A 26,297-nucleotide genomic window follows, 5' to 3' on the forward strand; every position below is an offset into this window, starting at 1 on the left:
ACCCCGCCCTTTGCAATTGGGTCCTGGACTTCCTGACGGGCCGCCCCCCAGGTGGTGAAGGTAGGAAACAACATCTCCACTTCGCTGATCCTCAACACTGGGGCCCCACAAGGGTGCATGCTCAGCCCCCTCCTGTACTCCTTCTTCACCCATGACTGCGTGGCCATGCACGCCTCCAACTCAATCATCAAGTTTGCAGACGACACAACAGTAGTAGGCTTGATCACCAACAACGACCAGACAGCCTACAGAGAGGAGGTGAGGGCACTCGGAGTGTGCTGTCAAGAAAACAACCTCTCACTCAAAGTCAACAAAACAAAGTAGATGATTGTAGACTTCTGGAAACAGCAGAGGGAGCACCCCCTATCCACATCGACGGGACCGCAGTGGAGAAGGTGGAATGTTTTTCAAGTTCCTCGGCATACATCACAGACAAATTGAAATGGTCCACCCACGCAGACCGTGTGGTGACGAAGGCGCAACAGTGCCTCTTCAACTTCAGGAGGCTGAAGAAATTTAGCTTGTCAACTAAAACCCTCACAAACTTGTACAGATGCACAATTGAGAGCATCCTGTCGGGCTGTATCACCACCTGGTACTGCAACTGCATCGCCCACAACCTTAGGGCTCTCCAGAGGGTAGTGCGGTCTGCACAACGCATCACCAGGGGCAAACTACCTGCCATCCAGGACACCTACAGCACCCGATGTCACAGGAAGGCCAAAAAAACATCAAGGACAACAACCACCTGAGCCACTGCTTGTTCACCCCGCTACATTCCAGAAGGCGAGGTCAGTACAGGTGCATCAAAGCTGGGACCGAGAGACTGAAAAATAGCTTCTCTCTCAAGGCCATCAGACTGTTATTTAATTTTATTTAACCTTTATTTAACTAGGCAAGTCAGTAAAGAACAAATTCTTATTTACAATGACGGTCTACCAAAAGGCCTCCTGCGGGGACTAAAAAATAAAAAATAAATACAGAAATATATGACAAAACACACATCACAACAAGAGAGACAACTCAACACTACATGAAGAGAGACCTAAGACAACAACATAGCAAGGCAGCAACACATGACAACACAGCATGTAAGCAACACAACATAAATCCTTTTCTCAATACAGGGGGTGCTGTTTCCACTTTGGAAAATATCGTCTCCAAATTAAACTGCCTCATACTCAATTCTTGCTCGTACAATATGCATATTATTATTACTATTGGATAGAAAACAATCTCTAGTTTCTAAAACCGTTTGAATTATGTCTGTGGGTGAACCAGAACTCTTTCTACAGCGAAAATCATGACAGGACATGCGAAGCTCTGAAAAATAGTCTCTGATCTCGGATCAGTTTTAAGCCCTGTGTATGCCCTATGGATCGAAATGAACTGCACCCGCCTTCCCCTGGATGTCAGTAACCAATGAGAAGTGGAATGGCGTCTCTACGTGTTTCTCAGAGTTTATAAAACGCAATGGAGTGAGATGTCCCTTCTTTTGGACGCTCGCCAGGACGCAAGGGAGGACATCAGAATGGCATGCTCAAAAGCTCTCGTTATTGATCAAAGATATATCCGTCTGTGATTTAATTCGATATACAGTGGGGAGAACAAGTATTTGATACACTGCCGATTTTGCAAGTTTTCCTACTTACAAAGCATGTAGAGGTCTGTAATTTTTATCATAGGTACACTTCAACTGTAAGAGACGGAATCTAAAACAAAAATCCAGAAAATCACATTGTATGATTTTTAAGTAAATAATTTGCATTTTATTGCATGACATAAGTATTTGATACATCAGAAAAGCAGAACTTAATATTTGGTACAGAAACCTTTGTGTGCAATTACAGAGATCATACGTTTCCTGTAGTTCTTGACCAGGTTTGCACACACTGCAGCAGGGATTTTGGCCCACTCCTCCATACAGACCTTCTCCAGATCCTTCAGGTTTCGGGGCTGTCGCTGGGCAATACGGACTTTCAGCTCCCTCCAAAGATTTTCTATTGGGTTCAGGTCTGGAGACTGGCTAGGCCACTCCAGGACCTTGAGATGCTTCTTACGGAGCCACTCCTTAGTTGCCCTGGCTGTGTGTTTCGGGTCGTTGTCATGCTGGAAGAACCAGCCACGACCCATCTTCAATGCTCTTACTGAGGGAAGGAGGTTGTTGGCCAAGATCTCGCGATACATGGCCCCATCCATCCTCCCCTCAATACGGTGCAGTCGTCCTGTCCCCTTTGCAGAAAAGCATCCCCAAAGAATGATGTTTCCACCTCCATGCTTCACGGTTGGGATGGTGTTCTTGGGGTTGTACTCATCCTTCTTCTTCCTCCAAACACGGCGAGTGGAGTTTAGACCAAAAAGCTCTATTTTTGTCTCATCAGACCACATGACCTTCTCCCATTCCTCCTCTGGATCATCCAGATGGTCATTGGCAAACTTCAGACGGGCCTGGACATGCGCTGGCTTGAGCAGGGGGATCTTGCGTGCGCTGCAGGATTTTAATCCATGACGGCATGGTGTGTTACTAATGGTTTTCTTTGAGACTGTGGTCCCAGCTCTCTTCAGGTTATTGACCAGGTCCTGCCGTGTAGTTCTGGGCTGATCCCTCACCTTCCTCATGATCATTGATGCCCCACGAGGTGAGATCTTGCATGGAGCCCCAGACCGAGGGTGATTGACCGTCATCTTGAACTTCTTCCATTTTCTAATAATTGCGCCAACAGTTGTTGCCTTCTCACCAAGCTGCTTGCCTATTGTCCTGTAGCCCATCCCAGCCTTGTGCAGGTCTACAATTGTATCCCTGATGTCCTTACACAGCTCTCTGGTCTTGGCCATTGTGGAGAGGTTGGAGTCTGTTTGATTGAGTGTGTGGACAGGTGTCTTTTATACAGGTAACGAGTTCAAACAGGTGCAGTTAATACAGGTAATGAGTGAAGAACAGGAGGGCTTCTTAAAGAAAAACTAACAGGTCTGTGCGAGCCGGAATTCTTACTGGTTGGTAGGTGATCAAATACTTATGTCATGCAATAAATTGCAAATTAATTACTTAAAAATCATACAATGTGATTTTCTGGATTTTTGTTTTAGATTCCGTCTCTTACAGTTGAAGTGTACCTATGATAAAAATTACAGACCTCTACATGCTTTGTAAGTAGGAAAACCTGCAAAATCGGCAGTGTATCAAATACTTGTTCTCCCCACTGTAGGTGTTAGAAACATCATAACGAAGTTATTTGAAACCGATTTATATCAGTTTATGCGAGTATATTGCTATTTTTCGGAATTTCCTTAGTATTGCGTTTGAGGATTTTGACGTGTGTGCCGTGTAGCTATCGTTAGCTGCTAGTTCCGAAGTTGAAGAGGTCGTTTTACAACAAAGCATTTGGACAAAGGACACATTGGCCAAGATACTGATGGAAGCTCGTCCAAAAGTAAGAGTTATTTATGATTTTATTCCGTATTTATGTGGAAAAATGTAAACGCAGTTGTCGGCCATTTTTTGCGGCACTAGTCTGGCTGTAACTCACAATGTATGTCTAGTAACGTTAATTTTAAAAATCTAAGTCAGCGGTTGCATTAATAACCAATGCATCTTTCATTAGCTGTCCAACCTGTATTTTTTTAGTCAATCTAATCGATAAATAATCGTAAACATAGGTGCCTTTCCAAGATGGCGTCGGCCAGAATGCATGCCATGTTTTGACAGATTACATTGCATAACCACGATTTGTGATGCTAAATATGCACATTTTCGAACAAACTCTATATGCATTGTGTAATATGATGTTACAGGACTGTCATCTGAAGAATTCTGAGAAGGTTAGTGAAAAAATGTATATATTTTGGTGGCGATAACGTTATCGCCCCTTTTGCCTTGATTCAATGCGGGGGTGATGTTAGCTCATGTGGTATGCTAATATAACGATATATTGTGTTTTCGCTGTAAAACACTTAGAAAATCTGAAATATTGTCTGGATTCACAAGATCTGTGTCTTTCACTTGCTGTAGGCTGTGTATTTTTCAGAAATGTTTTAGGATGAGTATTTTGTTAATTGACGTCGGTCTCTGTAATTATTCCGGCTGCTTCCAACGCTATTTCAGATTGCAGCTGCAATGTAGAACTGTGATTTATACCTGAAATATGCACATTTTTCAAAAAAAAACATATGCTATACCATAAATATGTTATCAGACTGTCATCTTATGAAGTTGTTTCTTGGTTAGTGGCTATATATATCTTTATTTAGTCGAATTAGTGATAGCTACTGATGCAGGAAAAAAATGGTGGAGAAAAAAAGTTGTGTCTTTTGCTATCGTGGTTAGCTAATAGATTTACATATTGTGTCTTCCCTGTAAAACATTTTAAAAATCAGAAATGATGGCTGGATTCACAAGATCTGTGTCTTTCAATTGCTGTAGGCTGTGTATTTTTCAGAAATGTTTTAGGATGAGTATTTTGGTAATTGACGTCGGTCTCTGTAATTATTCCGGCTGCTTCCAACGCTATTTCAGATTGCAGCTGCAATGTAGAACTGTGATTTATACCTGAAATATGCACATTTTTCAAAAAAAACATATGCTATACCATAAATATGTTATCAGACTGTCATCTTATGAAGTTGTTTCTTGGTTAGTGGCTATATATATCTTTATTTAGTCGAATTAGTGATAGCTACTGATGGAGTAAAAAAATGGTGGAGTAAAAAAAGTGGTGTCTTTTGCTAACGTGGTTAGCTAATAGATTTACATATTGTGTCTTCCCTGTAAAACATTTTAAAAATCAGAAATGATGGCTGGATTCACAAGATCTGTATCTTTCATCTGGTGTCTTGGACTTGTGATTTAATGATATTTAGATGCTTGTATTTACTTGTGACGCTATGCTAGGCTATGCTAGTCAGCTTTTTTACTGTGGGGGGGTGCTCCCGGATCCGGGATGAGTACTAAGTAGAAGATAACAAAATGGTTGCAACACAACATGGTAGCAGCACAAAATGTGGTACAAACATTATTGGGCACAGACATCAGAACAAGGGGCAAGAAGGTAGAGACAACAATACATCACACAAAGCAGCCACAACTTTCAGTAAGAGTGTCCATGATTGAGTCTTTGAATGAAGAGATGGAGATAAAACTGTCCAGTTTGAGTGTTTGTTGCAGCTCGTTCCAGTCGCTAGCTGCAGCGAACTGAAAAGAGGAGCGACCTGGGATGTGTGCGCTTTGGGGACTTTTAACAGAATGTGACTGGCAGAAGGGGTGTTGTATGTGGAGGATGAGGGCAGCAGTAGATATCTCAGATATGGGGGAGTGAGGCCTAAGAGGGTTTTATAAATAAGCATGGGGTCTTGCGACGGATATACAGAGATGACCAGTTTACAGATGTCACGCCCTGGCCTTAGTATTCTTTGTTTTCTTAATTATTTTAGTTAGGTCAGGGTGTGACATGGGGAATGTATGTGTTTTTTGTAGTGTCTAGGGTGGTTGTAAGGTTTAGGGGGTTTATTAGAGTAGTTGGGTTTATGTTTAGTATAGAAGTCTAGCTGTGTCTATGGTTGAGTGTAGGTATCTAGGAAAGTCTATGGTTGCCTGAATTGGGTCTCAATTAGAGACAGCTGGTTATTGTTGTCTCTGATTGGGAGCCATATTTAAGGCAACCATAGGCTTTAGCTGTTTGTGGGGAATTGTCTATGTCGAAGTGTTTTGTGTCAGCACTTATGTTTGTATAGCTTCACGGTCGTCTGTTTTGTTGGTTTGTTTTGTTTTTTCCTTCTTTAAATAAAAAGAAGATGTACTTTCCACGCGCTGCGCCTTGGTCCTCTCTCAGTCCCTTTGACGATCGTGACAGAATTCCCCACCCATGCGGGATCAAGCAGCGTGAAAAGCGGCAACAGGAGCAGCGCAAGGAGGAATGGAAATGGGAGCATAATATGGACTACACTACGTGGGAGGAGATCGACAGGTGGGCGATCGACCCAGGGCGAGTGCCGGAGCCAGCCTGGGATTCTCTGGCGCAGTGTGAGGAGGGATACCGGCGAATGGAGGCAGCACGACGACGCGGTAGGAAGCCTGTGAGTCAGCCCAAAAAAATTCTTGGGGGGGAGGCTTAGAGGTAGTGGGCCGAGGGCAGGTAGGAGACCTGCGCCCACTTCCCAGGCTAACCGTGGAGAGCGGGAGTACGGGCGAACACCGTGTTACGCAGTAGAGCGCACGGTGTCTCCTGTACGTGTTCATAGCCCGGTGCGGGTTATTCTACCTACCCGCACTGGTAGGGCTAGATTGGGCATTGAGCCAGGTGTCATGAAGCCGGCTCAACGCGTCTGGTCTCCAGTGCGTCTCCTCGGGCCGGCATACATGGCACCAGCCTTACGCATGGTGTCCCCGGTTCGCCTACATAGCCCGGTGCGGGTTATTCCACCTCCCCGCACGGGTAGGGCGACGGGGAGCATTCAACCAGGTAAGGTTGGGCAGGCTCGGTGCTCAAGGGAACCAGTACGCCTGCACGGTCCGGTATTTCCGGCGCCACCTCCCCGCCCCAGTCCAGTTCCACCAGTGCCTACACCACGCACCAGGCTTCCAGTGTGTCTCCAGAGCCCTGTTCCTCCTCCACGCACTCGTCCTATGGTGCGTGTCTCCAGCCCGGTACCACCAATTCCGGCACCACACACCAAGCCTCCTGTGCGTCTCCAGAGTCCTGTGCATCCTGCTGCTGCTCCCCGCATTAGCCCTGAGATGCGTGTCCCCAGCCCGGTACCACCAGTTCCGGCACCACGCACTAGGCCTAATGTGCGTCCCCAGGGTCCAGTATGCCCTGTTCCTTCTCCCCGCACTAGCCTGAAGATGCGTGTCCTTAGCCCGGTGCCTCCAGTTCCGGCACCACGCACCAGGCCTACAGTGCGCCTATTCCGGCCAGAGCCATCCGTCTGCCCAGCGCCATCTGAGCCATCCGTCTCCCCAGCGCCATCTGAGCCATCCGTCTCCCCAGCGCCATCTGAGCCATCCGTCTCCCCAGCGCCATCTGAGCCATCCGTCTTCCCAGCGCCATCTGAGCCATCCGTCTCCCCAGCGCCATCTGAGCCATCCGTCTCCCCAGCGCCATCTGAGCCATCCAGCCAGGATCCGTCCCTCAGTCCGGAGCTGCCGTCCCTCAGTCCGGAGCTGCCCCTTATCCTGGTGCTGCCCCTTATCCTGGTGCTGCCCCTTATCCTGGTGCTGCCCCTTATCCTGGTGCTGCCCCTTATCCTGGTGCTGCCCCTTATCCTGGTGCTGCCCCTTATCCTGTTGCTGCCCCTTATCCTGGTGCTGCCCCTTATCCTGGTGCTGCCCCTTAGTCCGGTGCTGCCCCTTAGTCCGGTGCTGCCCCTTAGTCCGGTGCTGCCCCTTAGTCCGGTGCTGCCCCTTAATCCAGTGGGGTTAATGTGGAGGGTGGCCATTTGGAGGAGGCTACGTAAGCGGGTAGTGACTATGGTGGGGTGGGGACCACGACCAGTGCCGGAGCCGCCGCCGTGGACGGACGCCCACCCAGACCCTCCCCTAGACTATGTGCTGGTGCGCCCGGAGTTCGCACCTTAAGGGGGGGGTTATGTCACGCCCTGGCCTTAGTATTCTTTGTTTTCTTAATTATTTTAGTTAGGTCAGGGTGTGACATGGGGAATGTATGTGTTTTTTGTAGTGTCTAGGGTGGTTGTAAGGTGTAGGGGGTTTATTAGAGTAGTTGGGTTTATGTTTAGTATAGAAGTCTAGCTGTGTCTATGGTTGAGTGTAGGTATCTAGGAAAGTCTATGGTTGCCTGAATTGGGTCTCAATTAGAGACAGCTGGTTATTGTTGTCTCTGATTGGGAGCCATATTTAAGGCAACCATAGGCTTTAGCTGTTTGTGGGGAATTGTCTATGTCGAAGTGTTTTGTGTCAGCACTTATGTTTGTATAGCTTCACGGTCGTCTGTTTTGTTGGTTTGTTTTGTTTTTTCCTTCTTTAAATAAAAAGAAGATGTACTTTCCACGCGCTGCGCCTTGGTCCTCTCTCAGTCCCTTTGACGATCGTGACAACAGAGGAGTATAGAGTGCATTGATGTGTCCTATAATGAGCATTGGTGGAAAATCTGATGGCTGAATGGTAAAGAACATCTAGCCGCTCGAGAGCACCCTTACCTGCCGATCTATAAATTATGTCTCCGTATTCTAGCATGGGTAGGAATGTCATCTGAATCAGGGTTAGTTTGGCAGCTGGGGTGAAAGAGGAGCGATTATGATAGAGGAAACCAAGTCTAGATTTAACTTTAGCTTTGATATGTGCTGAGAGGACAGTGTACCGTCTAGCCATACTCCCAAGTACTTGTATGAGGTACTACCTCAAGCTCTAAACCCTCAGAGGTAGTAACAACACCTGTGGGAAGAGGGGCATTCTTCTTACCAAACCACATGACCTTTGTTTTGGAGGTGTTCAGAACAAGGTTAAGGTTAGAGAAAGCTTGTTGGACACTAATAAAGCTTTGTTTTAGAGCATTTAACACAAAATCCGAGGATGGGCCAGCTGAGTATAAGACTGCATCATTTTCATATAAATGGATGAGAGAACTTCCTACTGCCTGAGCTATGTTGATGATGTAAATTGAGAAGAGCGTGGGGCCTAGGATTGAGCCTTGGGGGTACTCCCTTGGCGACAGGCAGTGGCTGAGACAGCAGATTTTCTGACTATACACTGCACTCTTTGAGAAAAATCATCGGCCACTCTAACAAATGGATCACTAGTCACTTGATTAATGCCACTTTAATAATGATGTTTACCTATCTTGCACTACTCATCCCATATATACTGTACTTTATACCATCTATTGCATCTTGTCTATGCCGGTTGGTCATGGCTCATCCATATATTTATGTACAAATTCTTATTCCATTAGATTTGTGTGTATTATGGAATTGTTAGATTACTTGTTAGATATTGCTGCACTGTCGGAACTAAAAGCACAAGTATTTTGCTACACTCACAATAACATCTACTAACCATGTGTATGTGACTAATAAATTTTGATTTGGGGGGGTGCCCTTTTCTGAAGAGACACACAGGACACATCAAACTTCTCAAATCGGGTGAGATGCAACACACGCTCCTTCTGATCCTCAGAAGAACAAAAAATCAAAACATGCCCGCTTCTTGTGATCCTCACAGCCTTCACTTTACCCAGCACTCTCTCCACCTGTTTGGATACCTCAAATGGATTATTCAAAATTGGTAATCCAATCAGCTGCTCCTCATTAACAAAACGTACTCCTACAAGATAAGAAAGGACATTCTCATCACTGTATGCTACTTTGCTCTGTTTTCCATTCTTTTGGTCAATATTCCAATTCTCCTTGATTACCCCGCCATTATATTCACGCTCCACATATATTCACGCTTCACTCTCCACATATATTCACGTATATTCCGCAAACAGCGTTTGCAGAGACCGTCGGACCTAACGAAGCATCATCAGCTAGTAAATCCCCATGTTAGCTACATGAAGTAGCTAAGAGAAAACATTCAATGTAGCCAAATATTATAGGGTCCCCTAGGAAACACTTATCAACACTTTGGTTCCTACCCTATCACAATAACTCCTACATGGCATTTTAATTCATTGTCATTTCAAACAACACTGTATTCAAAGTGCCCACTATTATATTCTAATTATAGAATTAGAATAATCATGAAATATGAAATGAAATACTGAAATACTGTCAAATACCGTCATACAATCCTTTTTATACTGTGATATGATATTTTGGTCATGTCGCACAGCCCTACCCTTACTTCACATGGAAAGAGAAAAGCAACTTGTAGACTACCAGTTAATAATACGGATTTAATCTCCACAAATGGATGATTTAATATAGAACACCTCCATTCTCCTGCAGAACGACAGGACAATCTACATCGTGTCTTCTGCAGACAGAGGTTGGAGATGCTTGCTGCAGCACATTTAAAAGACAACTCCACCCAAAAACGATCTTCTGGTTTTTGTTTCATTAGTCCATTGTTAATTTAATCCCAAAATGTTTTGTATGTCAGTAATCAAGTTGACATGCAAAACATGTTGGGACTATATCAACAATAGACTAATGAAACAAATGCCAAAATATAGTTTTTTCTTTAAGGATGTATTAGATTTACTGTGCACTACTTTTATGCACTACTATTGTGCACTACTTTTGACCCAGGGCCCATAGGGCTCTGGCCAAAAGTAGTGCACTATATAAGGAATAGGGTACCATTTGGAAGGCAGAGAGAGAGAGAGCATGTCAGGACGATAAATCCACCAGGGCATCAGGAGGCCTGAGCTTATTGATTCCTACATAATGAACATTACTGCATCTGTTGATCCTTGTCTCCAGGGAAACTCTGTTGTTTCAGTCTTTCAGCCTTCAGCCAATAACGCAAAACACAAGACCCCAGGATCTGCACCTCGCTCTGTGTGCATCCCAAATGGCACCCTATTCCCTGTATAATGTACTACTTTTGTCAAAAAGGGATAGGGTGCCATTTCGAACACATCCTCTATCCGTGCTGTACCCACAGAACACCAACAGAAGCACACATACCCCAACCAGAGTCGGATGAAACCTCAGATTCATCCATTTTGTAGACAAAAAATATAGAGAACACTGTATCTTTTACTATAAAGATATTTAATTTCGACATTGGTGTGCCCCCTTAGAAAATAAAATGGTACATGACGCCTCTGGTCACACACATCCAACCACTGCTAGAGCTGCTTATATTCAAGATACACTACATGCCCAAAAGTATGTGGACACCTGCTCGTCAAACATCTCATTCCAAAATCATGGGCATTAATATGGAGTTGGTCTCTCTTTGCTGCTATAACAGCCTCCACTCTTCTGCGAAGGCTTTCCACTAGATGTTGGAACATTTCTGCGGGGACTTGCTCCCATTTAGCCACGAGCATTAGTGAGGTCGGGCACTGATGCTGAGCGATTTGGCCTGGCTCGCAGTCGGCGTTCCAATTCATCCCAATGGTGTTTGATGGGGTTGAGGTCAGGGCTCTGCGCAGGCCAGTCAATTTCTACCAGACCGATCTCGACAAACCGATCTGCTTCAGAGTCCAATGGCGGCGAGCTTTACACCACTCTAGCCGACGCTTGGCATCGCGCATGGTGATCTTAGGCTTGTGTGTGGCTGCTCCGCCATGCATCCCATTTCATGAAGCTCTCGACTAATAGTTATTGTGCTGACATTGCTCCCAGAGGCAGTTTGGAACTTGTTAGTGAGTGTTGCAACAGAGGACAGACAAATTTTACACGCTCGTCGGATGTGGCAGGGCTTGCAAACCATTACAGACTACAAAGGGAAGCACAGCCGAGAGCTGGCCAGTGACACGAGCCTACCAGACGAGCTAAACTACTTCAATGCTCGCTTCGAGGTAAACAACACTGAAACATGCATGACAGCACCAGCTGTTCTGGACAACTGTGTGATCATGCTCTCTGCAGCCGATGTAAGACTTTCAAGCAGGTCAACATTCACAAGGCCGCAGGGGCAGACGGATTACCAGGACGTGTACTGCGAGCATGCACTGACCCAACTGGTAAGTGTCTTCACAGACATTTTCAACCTCTCCCTGTCCGAGTCTGTAATACCAACATATTTTAAGCAGACCACCACAGTCCCTGTGCCCAAAAACACTAAGGTAACCTGCCTAAATGACTACCGACCCCTAGCATTCACGTCTGTAGCCATGAAGTGCTTTGAAAGGCTGGTCATGGCTCACATCAACATCATTGTCCCAGAAATATCCCTGTTGTATTCGGCGCATGTGACTAATAAAATCTTATTTGTGTCACGTTCCTGACCTATTTCTGTTAGTTTGTTTTATGTGTTAGTTGGTCAGGACGTGAGTTTGGGTGGGCATTCTATGTTTTCTGTTTCTATGTTGGTTTAGGGTTGCCTGGTATGGCTCTCAATTAGAGGCAGGTGTTTGGCGTTTCCTCTAATTGAGAGTCATATTTAGGTAGGTTGTTTCACAGTGTTCGTTGTGGGTGGTTGTCTCCTGTGTCAGTGTTTGTCGCACCATACGGGACTGTCTCGGTTTTTGTAGTCTATTCCTGTTCGTGAGTTCTTCGTGTTTATTGTAAGTTCCATGTCCAGGTCTGTCTACATCGTTTTGTTATTTTGTTAATTATTCAAGTGTATTTCGTTTTCGTGTTTTTCCGTCTTTACTTTAATAAATCATTATGTCTTCAAAATCCGCTGCATTTTGGTTCAATCCCTGCTCCTCCTCTTCGGATGAAGAGGAGGAGGAAAACCGTTACAATTTGATTCATACCACTACTGGTGGAACCATGTTTTTGTCGGTTCAGCTGTTCAATCCTTTGAGATGAATAAACTTGGTTAAGCTTAAATAGTGTCCGTTGAGTTCTTGCTATGATATTTAGAACCTAACAGAGGTAACTGACATTGTTTTCAGAAAGAACATACTGAAGTTTGGAACCTTGGGTTTTCGTGTCTACATCTAATGACGATGCTAGCTGCGTCATTCATTACAGTATATAATCCCAGGAAATGTACCATCTGACCATGCAGCACTGTATGGTTTACACATAATGGATTAAATACCCTATGGTTTACGAATAATAATAATTATAATAATGATAACACTTCCAAACTAACACGTTATCCCAGCATTCCCAGAAAAACAGTGGCAATTCTTACTGAGTTGACTATCCTGGTAAAAAAAAAATATACATTAAACATTAGAATTCTACAAAGTCTCAAAAGAATCCCTCACTACAGGGGCCATAGAGTTGGCCTTTTCATCATAACCTACAGTATACAGCACCTAGTCCCCCTGTACCAGCTCTGTCTAATCTACTGCCTAACATTTACATCACCAGGTTGAGAAATGTGGGAGTGCTGTTGTGTTTGTTTTTAGTTTTTTTCTCATAGACTGCACCGCTTGCAGTGGTCTCGCCCCTCTCAGAGGCGGGTGGAAATGTGCATTGAGAAAATATTTCGTTTTTCGTACAGAGGGGGATAAGGAAGAGGGGAATAGAAATCCCAGAAAGGGGAAGGCTTTGTAGCAACAGATAACTGCACAGACATCAGAACACTTTGATCCTTCTCTTTTTGATCCAACACATGCTGAATCCTGCTCTGAATAAAGTTCAGCGCACACAAAGTCCTGCTTTTATATGGAGCAAAAGGTGGTTATTTTCATATTGGACACTAAAGCTATAGCATGAAGAGGATGAAGGTGTTAGTTGGCCTTCACTTTAGATGAGCTGCAGCATGAGTTTAGCATCTGTAGCCGTTTTTTTTTTTTTTTGCATACTGTATCCATTTCAGAGATGAAAAAGAAATGGCCCATTTCAACCTCTCCTTCTCTCTCCTGATTGACTATTTTATTCCATGCAAATCAGTTTGCAATGCGACTCAACACACACATTTTTATGCATCCCCCAGGGGGAATGAATGAGAATGAATGTTATCTTTACAAAAAAATATGTTTTTAATTTCTAGAAACACTATGGTATCCAGCTGAAATTCCAGATATCTAAATGTAGTTAGGATACAGTGTGCCAGTTTAACTACCCTTCTTAATTATTACAGACTTAATCCAAGGTGTGCCACTCTAACATGCATGATAAGCTTAATTAATTCACCTTCTCATCAAAGAACAAAAGCTTTTCAGTATAACAAACATTTATGTACGAGGTCTACTAAATAACTTCTGTGCTGCCATTTGGTGTCACGCCCTGACCATAGTTTGCTTTGTATGTTTTATGTTTTGTTTGGTCAGGGTGTGATCTGAGTGGGCATTCTATGTTGTATGTCTGGTTTGTCTATTTCTATGTGTTTGGCCTGATATGGTTCTCAATCAGAGACAGGTGTTTTGCGTTGTCTCTGATTGGGAACCATATTTAGGTAGCCTGTTTTGTATTGTGGGTTGTGGGTTATTGTCTATGTGTTAGTTGCCTGTGTCTGCACTATTATATATAGCGTCACGTTCATTTTGTTGTTTGTATTAGTTTGGTTAGTGTTTCTTCTTAAATAAATAGAAGAATGTATTCACTTCACGCTGCGCCTTGGTCCTCTCTTCCACATTACGATGATCGTGACATTTGGAAAGGAGCTTCCTTATGATATCTCCTTGACTTGATGATATGAATTAAGTCCATCAGTGCTGCTCTACTGCTGTCTGATTAAAATAAAAATGGATTATACTGATTTCCTAAAATGCTCAAGTTTTCCTCTGCCACTACTTGATGTGATAACAAAACCCCAAAAACGCTTTTTCAAATCTTATGACAGCGAGTGTCAGTCTAACTGAGCTTTGTTTACTGCAGAGTGAATGTAAGGAAAGACATGACTGACACTTCCTTTGTTCAAACAAGTAAACAATGCAGAAAAGACTAATTTGAATGACTGAAGGATGAAAACAATCAAAATTGATAGTGAATGAAGGGAAAAGGGAACGGATGACAGCATTTTCGAGAGAATTTGTAAAATTTATACTAGTTATTCTACTTGTCACCCTAGATGCACTACACATATACACTGCTTGTTTTTATATTGAGACCCTCTTTTACCAGAGCCCTCTCTCATCATCTGCTCTCCTTGTTACTTTGCAGCAACAAGTTCAAGCTGCCTCCCAAATGACAACCTATTCCCTATTTAGTACACTGCTTTTGACCAGGACTCTTAGGGCTCTGGTCAAAAGTAGTGCACTATATAGGGGGCGATTTGGGACGCACACTGTCTCGCGTGCCATTTGGCTGAAATAAGAAGCAAGATGTTTTCTTATTTTTTTATTTTATTACCTTGGCCAATCAACAACGTAGCTGTCCTTCGCTGCAAAGGTCACACAAAGGTCCGTCTTCTTAACGGTGGTACCCTAGTCTCCCTATGTTGTTTTTTTAATCCCAAGGACCTATAAATATCACTCTGCTCTGGAGAATTGATGGCCTTCTAAGTGATTTTAAAGTGCCCTTTACACAGTGGGTGCGTCAATATATTGACACTGGCCAACTGGTTTACTGGACAGAATCTGCCTCTTGGTCTACTTCATGTATGGTACACTGTTCCAGTAAGCAGTGCACTACTATTGACCAGGGCCCATAGGACTCATTGTGCACTCTTTTAACCAGGGCTCTGGTTCTGGTCCACCAGGGCTCTGGTCAAAAGTAGTGCACTATACAGAGAAATGGGGGAGAGGTTGGTGGAATGAGTTCGCCTCTACTGACTTCCCAAATAAAAAAGGCACAATGGGTGGAAACAGTATGGCTTTAATAATGCACTAAATGGTGGGAAAGGCTCACATCCCAATGTGCAGTTATCTATAGAGACTGGGATCTAAACTAAACAGTGCAGAACAGTTATCTATGGAAAATGGGATCTCTCAAACAGAACAGGGCAGAACAGTTATCTATCCCCAAAAAATAGCAAGTGATGATTGGGACTGGGGCCACCCCCTTTGAGGGTAAAGACTTTGGGTATAAATAGATGGGTTGGTTGTTTAGCAACAAAACTGACACGTATACAAATAGGGGGAAAAACAGACTGGGTTGGCTTAGATTGTTACAACATGTAAACTACACAGTGTGCAACACCTTCCTAATATTGAGTTGCACCCCTTTTGCCCTCGGAACAGCCTCAATTCGTCAGGGGCACACATACACAATCCATATCTCCAATTATCTCAAGGTTTAAAAATCCTTCTTTAACCTGTCTCCTCCTTTTCATCCACACTGATTGAAGTGGATTTAACAAGTGACAGAATCATGACAACACACTGCCTTCTGCCCAAAAGGAAGCGTGCGGATTGTTTTCGTGACATTGTCAGCTAATCTGTCTATAGGGCGGCTGCTATTGTAATGAATGGGTTGGATGGATGGCGCAGGGCTGATGATTATTAAGAGTAAGCTATAAGGCTCAGAAGTTCACTTTGAAGAACACAACAGTCTGGGTCATTGGGACTGTATTCTCCTGTCTGAGGTTACAGTGGTCCACAGAGAGCAGTTTTAAGTGAAATTACTGTGATGATGAGTCATGGTGGAGACTTTGTTTGTGTCCCAAATGGTACCATATTCCCTATATACTGTAGCGCACTACTTTTGACCAGAGCTGGGCCCTGCACTATACAGGGATTAGGGTTCCATTTAGAGTGCATCATTTTGTGGGGTCCTCATGCCACAGTGGATAGCTACATTTCCCTCATTGCTTATTTGTACAGTAAGCATGAATTGCTTATGAAGTTGTGCTAGAGTTACAGTATTTATGAAGGATAAATATATTCCTATAAAAGGTTTATTAGCTTTGAGTTTTACTTCCTGCTTCTTATTAGTCTAGTCAGGACTGGAATCAACAAGCAGCCTATTTAAAAGTTTTCTAAAAAAAATGACAACCTTTACCCTGAGCCTGATTTTGATGGATGTTTTCCCTAAACCTCAGAGCAGCCCAATCAATACTGTAATATGTCACTGCTGCTAGGGAAGGTTAATATCTGTGGTGTAACAACAAGCACACACATTCAAAACCACTCTGCGTCTCTGCCTGATTAGCACATCCATGTTAGGTGGTAGGCAACCTATATCCCAAGAGTTACAGGCTCCTGTCACCAAAATAACGGCCACATTTTGGCAGTTATTCTTTCTTTCTAAAATGGCATTTGACCAAAATGCCAATCTCAGAAGTGATCTATGTTGTTAAGAGGACAGGCTGGCCATGTTGACCTACAGTGTCATGGGAGCCGTGCGATTAATCTGTTGTTTACACCTGCTACTTGAACTTAAAACTGACGTGAAGAGTCTAATGACAATAATTAGCTTTTATGAAATGTCTGAGTTTTTGATTGGTAACCTAGTGGTACTGGAAATGTCACAGCCACAATTATGAACGACATGAAGGGCTGCCCATTCTAAATTATTCAGGAAATGGTCGAAAGGACAAATGCTGATAACCACAAGCAATAAATACCAGCATGATGATTATACCATGGTAATAGAGTTTGATTGTAAATTCTTAGCTAGATGTTGATGACATCTCTACTGAAAGACTATCACAATTGTACAAATATATCATAAAGCACTGGTCTTTTTACAGTGCATTCGGAAAGTATTCAGACCCCTTGACTTTTTCCAAATTTTGTTACGTTACAGCCTTATTCTAAAATGGATTCAATTAAAATGTTTCCTGATCAATCTACACAGAATACCCCATAATGACAAAGTGAAACAGGCATTTACAAATTCACTGTATTTAAGGTGACACTTCATAAAACATTTTTCATCAAGTGTCAACATAAATAATGTTTATTCCTAACTGTCAGAATGTATGTTCTTTATAATCAGCCTGGTCTCATAGACGAGACATAACATAACATAGTAAAGATAAATCCGGGACTCTCAAAAAAGTATGATATGTTACGTTTGGTATGGTTGCATAAGACAGAAGGTTACTTAAGGCAAAACGAAAGTAGTGTGCTTGGTCGGGCTGGATGGGTAGGCAAATGTCTAGCAACCCAAAGGTTGCGTGTTTGAATCTCATCACGGACTTCAGCATTTTAGCAACTTTGCAACTACTTACTACTTTTTAGCTACTTTGCAACTACTTAGCATGTTAGCTAACCCTTTCCCTAACCCTTTAACGTAACTCCTAACCCCAACCTTAACCCTAACCTTAACCCTTAGCCTGGCTAGCGTTAGCCACCTAGCCAGATTTACGTTTACTATGTTACTTCTAGCCCTAAGTCCAGGTTGTTTAAATATATAATATTGCGCCACACGCACGCATAATGCAAATGAGATGAATTGCCTCGTGTTTGCCAATGAAAATTACAAATTGCATTAAGCTGGTAGCTTGTGGAAGTGAAAATCATTAATTCTGTTGTTTCGAGGGATGCACTTCTCTTAGATTATGTGGAAAGAACCTGAAAGACACAATTAGAGACAAGAAATTTGGGATCAGCATGTCTGTTTGAGCAAAACAAATGGAAAAGAGGGAAAATGATTTGCCTTGTTAATGAAAACTTGAAATGAATACGTTTCTCCTTCCTCTTTGTTCCCTGGCCCCATTGACATCACCATCCCCCACAAATGATATACTGTGCATTTCACACTCCTACAGCCACTTAATTTCCAGTTTCACATTCTGACATCCTCTTTACTGCTACAGCAGTTAATTGCCTGAATTAGATGCTGTCTAAACAAAGGGCTTTGTTATCAACTTTTACATTCCTTTGTGTGCTATAAGTGACAAACCGGCAAGAAATATAACAGTGTGCTTGTAGCCACTCCAGATCAAAAGCTATTTCCTACACTACCTTTCCCATTGTTTCCAGTGCCTCAGTTTGTTACTTCCTGCTACTATATTTAGGCAGTAGGTTCTTTATCAAAGTGGTCTTTGAGTACTTATTTTTTTCAACGAATTTTCCATACTGTCTGAATGCTACCCCTTTTGATACCCTTTCCATAATGCAGTGTTTCATACACACTTCAGGAGAAAATACCCTTGGCTAGTAGAATATCACCCAGGCTAGTATAAATTGTGTTCTACTAGCCCGGCTGGCCAGTGCCCAAAAATCCCTTCACAGTACAAGTTCTGACATAAAGATGAGCATAAATAGCCTATCCTTATAATCAACATGGCTGAAGAACATGGTGCTGACGTTTTGTGTTTCTACACTGCAACTCTGTCGTGCCATGACACTCACAGGAGTTGCCACTTGGAGATGATGACTGCCTCACAGTGCCTCAGTGGTCTGTAATGGGATCTGATGTCTTCTAACGGGACCTCTGTAAATGTTGACTTACGAAGGGTGGGCTGAGCGCTCAAGTGGTAAAACGGATTATCTTGATAGCAAATCACATTCAGAAAAACGCAGCGCTGCACAATCTGATGTTTGTTCGGTGTTAATGGTGGCATCCATGCATGAAGGAACATTGCACACAAGTAGGCAACAGTAAGTAGAGCAGGGTATTCTTTCTGATTGCCAAGTATGATTTAGGATTTCTTCTTCAGGCTTGCCAGAGCCAAAGTGATGCAATGCCTTTTATCAGTGCTCATTTATTGCCTAACATTTTGCTATTTTTGTTTCACTTGGCAACAAAGCTTTTTGCTTTACCATGCTTCTTATTTTCCTCAAGTTTTGTTCAGAAGCTGTTTCAAAGCTGATGGTTAAAAAAACAAACACCTGTTTATGTTTTGGTCTAGAGAGTGTTGTCAAACAGCTGAACAATGTTGATGTGAACTCCCCTGCCTTTGTTTTCTGTCCAATCAGAGGTGCCGCCCAGTCCGGTGAAAAGTTCCCTGGAAACGACCCCGGTGACCTCTCCTCGGCAGCGCAGGGACTCAGACCGCTACTGCCAGCTATGCAACGCCTGGTTCAACAACCCGGGCATGGCGCAGCAGCACTACGACGGCAAGAAGCACAATAAAAACGCAGCTCGCGCTGTCCTCCTGGAACAGCTGGGCAAGACCCTGGACATGGGAGAGATGAAAGGTACATAACAGAGGATGCCTGAGCCAGACTAGATACCTGGCAGTCTCTCTCTCGCTCCATCATGTCGCACAGATGCACAGACAACCATACAGCCCACTGCCTCCTCCCCTCACTTCCACTTATTAACAGACAGGATTGTTACTTACCGATGCTTCTGTGTGTAGTAACATTTATATATGAAAGTGTGTGTGTAGTAACATTTATATATGAAAGTGTGTGTGTATTAACATTTATATATGAAAGTGTGTGTGTAGTAACATATATGAAATTGTGTGTGTGTGTAACATTATGAAATTGTGTGTGTGTAGTAACATTTATATATGAAAGTGTGTGTGTGTGTGTGTGTGTGTGTGTGTGTGTGTGTGTGTGTGTGTGTGTGTGTGTGTGTGTGTGTGTGTGTGTGTGTGTGTGTGTGTGTGTGTGTGTGTGTGTGTAAGATGTATATATGAAAGTGTGTGTGTGTGTGTGTGTGTGTGTGTGTGTGTGTGTGTAGTAACATTTATATATGAAAGTGTGTGTGTGTAGTAACCTAGTTATATGGAATGACACAAGAAAAAGCCATGACAAGGTCTTACAGTAAGTAAGAAAATAGAACCCTGTCTACTAGAGTGCATCAAATCTATTGTGCATCCAGTATGAAGAAATCTGCATGTACAGTACTGGGGGCTAAAGGCATAGGGGAAAATATGCGACACAAATGAACAGTTTTGCATTGCTGGTCTAATAGAATATGCGTATCAGCTGAATTCTCGTGACTATTACAAGCATTTCGGAAATGCCCAGGTATAGGGTCAGTATGTGCTGTCGTTCATTTGTACACTTCATGGCATTTATTACACTATTTAGTATGACACTATCATCTATTAAACGGGGAGCAAGGGAGAACCAATATCTTTTGATTGATGTTAAATATGAGGCTCCTATTGTTCCGGCTGTGTTGCATACAGCCCTTCTGACATAGCTAGTGTCTGCTTCTATGCCAGCCAGAGAGAGCCACAGTGCAGAGGCTCTGTGTTGCTACGTACCCTGACTCGATAAGCCTGTTTCGGGCTGTTAATTTTGGAGTGGGAGGGGGAATGGTGCTCTCTCTCTCTCTCTTACTATCTCCTACCCACAATATGTCAATAGCAATTACAGAATATTAGTCCAGCAGCAGGCTGCTGCGGTGGGGTGGGAAAGGTACCAGGGCAGCATGAAGAGCCCGGAATGTTGTAAAGTTAAGTAGTGCATGAGCAGACATAATGTGGGATGTCTCTTCAGTCATGTCTGATTAGAGATGTAACTTAGCCCCCTAACTACTAGTCGTATTGATACTTATGACTGATAGGTGGGCTCTGCATTGTCAGGGGCGAATTGGGATGCTCTGTGCAACCCAGTCACATCTGATTGAAGATGTACTTTTGCTTAGCTACTTAACTCCTGGTGTTATTGATGCTCACAGCTGGTAGGTGGGTTATGTCTTGTCAGGGGTGAATTGGGAGGCTCAGTGCTTCCCAGTCACATCTGATTGAAGATTTACTTTTGCTTAGCTACTTAACTCCTGGTGTTATTGATGCTCACAGCTGGTAGGTGGGTTATGTCTTGTCAGGGGTGAATTGGGAGGCTCAGTGCTGCCCAGTCACATCTGATTGGAGATTTACTTTTGCTTAGCTACTTAACTCCTGGTGTTATTGATGCTCACAGCTGGTAGGTGGGTTATGTCTTGTCAGGGGTGAATTGGGAGGCTCAGTGCTGCCCAGTCACATCTGATTGGAGATTTAGCCTTGTCCTAGAACTAACTCCAAGGATGATTATTCACGCTTGAGATTAACATGAGTCTTCGCTGACTCGACACTTTGAACTGCGTTGTTACGTACACATCTTGGAGGAGGGTATGCAACACCCTGCTACATCTCAACTCCCCGTGGAGTGAAAAAGTATGTGATTGTATGTGCGGGGCAGGATGACAGAGGTAGAGAAAAATACAGTTAACAGGGAATTTATTATTCCTAAACACAGTAAAGTGGGGAAAAGGGGCTGGACGGAACCAAAGCAAATAAAGTTAGAGTCCCCTCTCCTACCTTACCTGCCTTCCCACTTCTTATCTAACTTTAAATACCACCTGGCACGCAAACCAAAATTCAGGGGGTGGTCCGCCCAGGTCTTACCTAGTGTGCATAGACAAATTAAATACTACAGGTTATGTATGCCCACAGGCCTCTTGACTAAACACTCCCAAGGTGCGTTCCCCTTCACCCCCTGGGAACAAATGAAACAGAATAATTACCCATACTTTAAGTGAAAAATTTAATTAACCAAAAACACTAAGTCCTATTGGCATACACATACCTCTGAAGGAGCGGCTAAAAAATGATATCCACAAAACTTTTATTGACCGCCACAACAATCAACACAGGACATAAAAATAAGCTATTTTCCCTAACGAAGGAACACAGGCTTTTATCAAGCTGGAGAAGGAGTTGGTAATGAAGAGACCGGAGGGAGGGGTCAGAGCTCCAATCAGCGATGGGGCCGACCAATCAGCTGCTTCTGGAATCTAGGAAGCCTGAAATACACACACATACAAACCCACAACAACACAGAAACTGGGGGACGTAACATGCGTGATCATTTCAAGTTAAGTATAATGCCTCCCAAAGCCGTCCTCGTTTCTCAGACGGTTCTGTCCCTGAATATCTTCTGAATGCTCTCTCCCAGACAGGCGCCGCTTGAAGTAGATGAGCCATAACTCAAAGCCAGCTTCATTTTCATTAGCTTCTTTTTCTGTACTTTGTGTCTAACAGAGTGTTTCCCCAACGTCACTATAGTCATTATGGGGGCAGAATTCAACACTCGCAGCCTAGTGAGCGTTTCTCTCAGGTGATTATCAATTAGTAATGAAGTGGCAAATCATCCTAACAGGCAGAACTAGCATTGTGGGGATGTAGAGGAAGCAGGAGCAGCCAGGGCAAATCATAGCATAGCCGGCAGTGATTTTTATTTATTTTATTTCACCTTTATTTAACTAGGCAAGTCAGTTAAGAACAAATTCTTATTTTACAATGATTGCCTACCCCGGCCAAACCCTTCCCTAACCTGGACGACGCTGGGCCAATTGTGCGCAGGTTGGTTGGGATACAGCCCAGGATCGAACCAGGGTCTGTAGTGACGCCTCTAGCACTGAGATGCAGTGCCTTAGACCTCTGCGCCACTCAGGAGTGTTGGGCTGGGCTGCTTAATTCATAGAGCTGCAGAGCCAGTGTAGGCAGGCTCATCTTTCACACAAATGCATCCAAATGAAATAGCACTTCTCTTTTCCCTCTTTGTTCTTTTTTGTCCTGCCTCACATAATTGTCTTGTCCTTGCACATTGTTTTACAGTTGTCTGATGTGGGATGGCTATTAAACCAACAATTGTAGATGGAAATCTGTCAGTTGTGACTTTTCCATGCAGTTCATTAAATATTCATTGGGTACCTATTGAGAAGAGCATTTGATAGATTTTCTGTACATTGGTTGGTGGTTATACAGCTCAGTAGTGGTGTTGTTTCTGAGAATTGAGTGAGTGAGAGCACAGCACTCTGCTGTGTTTACACAAAGGCTGCCTCACAAATGGCACCCTATTCCTTATTTAGTACACTACTTTGGGTGCCATTTAGGATGCAGTCACAATGTGGGCCCCAACCTATTAGTTTTGTGTTCTGCAGAAGATGAGCCTCCAGAGGAGGACCTGCCCACTTTTCTCTTTGCTCTGATTTACCAACAGCCTTTTGTTTTTCTTTTTCTTTTATCTCACCATCCCACTCATCTATCTTTGCTCCCATTTCACCCTCTGTTTGTTACCAATCCTAAACCCTACTAAACAAACTATTATGCTCTACCATCCTAAACCCTACTAACCTCACTATTATCCTCTACCATCTTAAACCCTACTAACCTCACTATTATCCTCTACCATCCTAAACCCTACTAACCTCACTAGTATCCTCTACCATCCTAACCTCACTATTATCCTCTACCATCCTAAACCCTACTAACCTCACTATTATCCTCTACCATCCTAAACCCTACTAACCTCACTATTATCCTCTACCATCCTAAACTCACTATTATCCTCTACCATCCTAAACCTTACTAACCTCACTATTATCCTCTACCATCCTAAACCCTACTAACCTCACTATTAGCCTCTACCATCCTAAACTCACTATTATCCTCTACCATCCTAAACCCTACTAACCTCACTATTATCCTCTACCATCCTAAACCTTACTAACCTCACTATTATCCTCTACCATCCTAAACACTGCTAACCTCAATATTATCCTCTACCATCCTAAACCCTACTAACCTCAATATTATCCTCTACCATCCTAAACACTACTAACCTCACTATTATCCTCTACCGTCCTAAACCCTACTAAACTCACTAGTATCCTCTACCATCCTAAACCTTACTAACCTCACTATTATCCTCTACCATCCTAAACCCACTATTATCCTCTACCATCCTAAACCCTACTAACCTCACTATTATCCTCTACCATCCTAAACCCTACTGACCTCAATATTATCCTCTACCATCCTAAACCCTACTAACCTCACTATTATCCTCTACCATCCTAAACCCTACTAACCTCAATATTATCCTCTACCATCCTAAACCCTACTAACCTCAATATTATCCTCTACCATCCTAAACTCTGCAAACCTCACTATTATCATCTACCATCCTAAACCCACTATTATCCTCTACCATCCTAAACCCTACTAACCTCACTATTATCCTCTACCATCCTAAACACGGCTAACCTCAATATTATCCTCTACCATCCTAAACACGGCTAACCTCAATATTATCTACCATCCTAACCCCTACTAACCTCAATATTATCTACCATCCTAACCCCTACTAACCTCAATATTATCTACCATCCTAAGCCCTACTTACCTCATTATTATCCTCTACCATCCTAAACACTGCTATCCTCAATATTATCCTCTACCATCCTAAACACTGCAAACCTCAATATTATCCTCTACCATCCTAAACCCTGCTAACTTCACACTATGATCATCTGGGTACAGCCATGTTCTCTGGTTGTACATTTCCCTGCAGAGCTGAGACTTCATGGAGCTTTGTAAAGCTGCGCTACATACTGCACTGCCTGCCTCTAAAAGGGTGTGTAGATATGTTTCATAGCTACCTACTTGTATACACTATACAGCACCTTACAGTGATCTATAGCATAAGGGCTTATGTAATCTGTATGTATCGTAGCTAGCTATACCTGCATACGAGGCCCTCTGTTCCACTCGGCGCTGAAAGGAATAACTATACTGTACCTGCATACAATTCCTAGGTTATCTATACCATACGGGCTTATGCCATCTGTATGTACTGTACAATATGTACTATTAACTTGACTGTACCCTATTTCTTATGTAGTGCATTACTTTTGACCAAGGCCCATACGGCTCTGGTCACAAGTTGTGCACTATGTAGGGAATAGGGTGCCATTTGGGACATAATCCACATCACCTCCATACATCAATTAATGTAATGTAGGGAAAATGTAAGCAAGATCCAAGACAGTCCAATCTATCCCAGTTAGTTCATGATGTATAGTATTGAATTGCTGCAGTCTACTTTAGAGACTGCTCATGGTGCTTTGTTTCTTTATAAAGTCCTTTTTTGGAAGTAACAGAAGATGATGAACGGTGTGAGTCACATTCCCCCCAAAAATTCCCTGCTAGAAGAGCAACAACTTTTCTTATTATTGTTATCATATAAAATTTAAATATTGCTTCTACTTCTACTTCTAAGTTGTTCTTTCTCTTCTAAGATAAGAAATACGTTGCTCTATTATTATTACTATTATCATCTAATATATAAATATAGCTTTGGGTTATGGAGGAGGAGGTGCATTAGCTATACTACATTCCTACATCATGTGTATTAATATGGAGTTGGTCCCCCTTTGCTGCTATAACAGCCACCACTCTTCTGGGAAGGCTTTCCACTAGATGTTGGAACATTGCTCCGGGGACTTGCTTCCATTCAGCCGCAAGAGCATTAGTGAGGTCGGGCACTGATGTTAGGCAATTAGGCCTGGCTTGCATTCGGCGTTCCAATTCATCCCAAAAGTGTTTGATGGGGTTGAGGTCAGGGCCCTGCGCAGGCCAGTCAAGTTCTTCCACACCGATCTCGACAAACCATTTCTGCATGGACCTCGTTTTGTGCACGGGTGCATTGTCATGCTGAAACAGGAAAGGGCCTTCCCCAAACTGTTGCCATAAAGTTGGAAGCAAAGAATTGTTTAAAACATAATTGTATGCTGTAGCATTAAGATTTCTCTTCACTGGAACTAAGGGGCCTAGCCCAAACCATGAAAAACTGCCCAGACCATTATTCCTCCTCCACCAAACTTTACAGTTGACACTATACATTGGGACAGCGTTCTCCTGGCATCCGCCAAACCCTGTCGGACTGCCAGAAGGTGAAGCGTGATTCATCACTCCAGAGAGTGCGTTTCCACTGCTCCAGAGTCCAATGGCGGCAAGCTTACACCACTCCAGCCGACATTTGGCATTGTGCATGGTGATCAAAGGCTTGTGTGCGGCTGCTCAGCCATTGAAACCCATTTCATGAAGCTCCCAAAGAAACAGTTATTGTGCTGATGTTGCTTCCAGAGGTAGTTTGGAACTCGGTAGTGAGGGTTGCAACTGAGGACAGATAATTTTTACGCGCTACGAGCTTCAGCACTCGGAAGTCCTGTTCTGTGACCTTGTGTGGCATACCACTTCGTGGCTGAGCCAT

At 43.3% G+C, this 26,297-nt stretch overlaps 1 protein-coding gene across 1 annotated transcript in view; it reads left to right on the top strand.

Moving 5' to 3' along the window:
- The window catches only part of LOC139545148 (zinc finger matrin-type protein 4-like), a 209,002-nt gene that overhangs the window by 144,455 nt on the left and 38,250 nt on the right, over positions 1-26,297 (top strand). The window contains exon 5 of the mRNA XM_071352592.1: positions 19,278-19,499. Coding sequence (XP_071208693.1) covers positions 19,278-19,499 — 222 coding nt within the window. The remainder of the gene's footprint in view (positions 1-19,277; positions 19,500-26,297) is intronic.

The sequence above is a fragment of the Salvelinus alpinus genome, chromosome 19 (genome assembly GCF_045679555.1).
Source record: "Salvelinus alpinus chromosome 19, SLU_Salpinus.1, whole genome shotgun sequence".
NCBI lineage: Eukaryota > Metazoa > Chordata > Actinopteri > Salmoniformes > Salmonidae > Salvelinus > Salvelinus alpinus.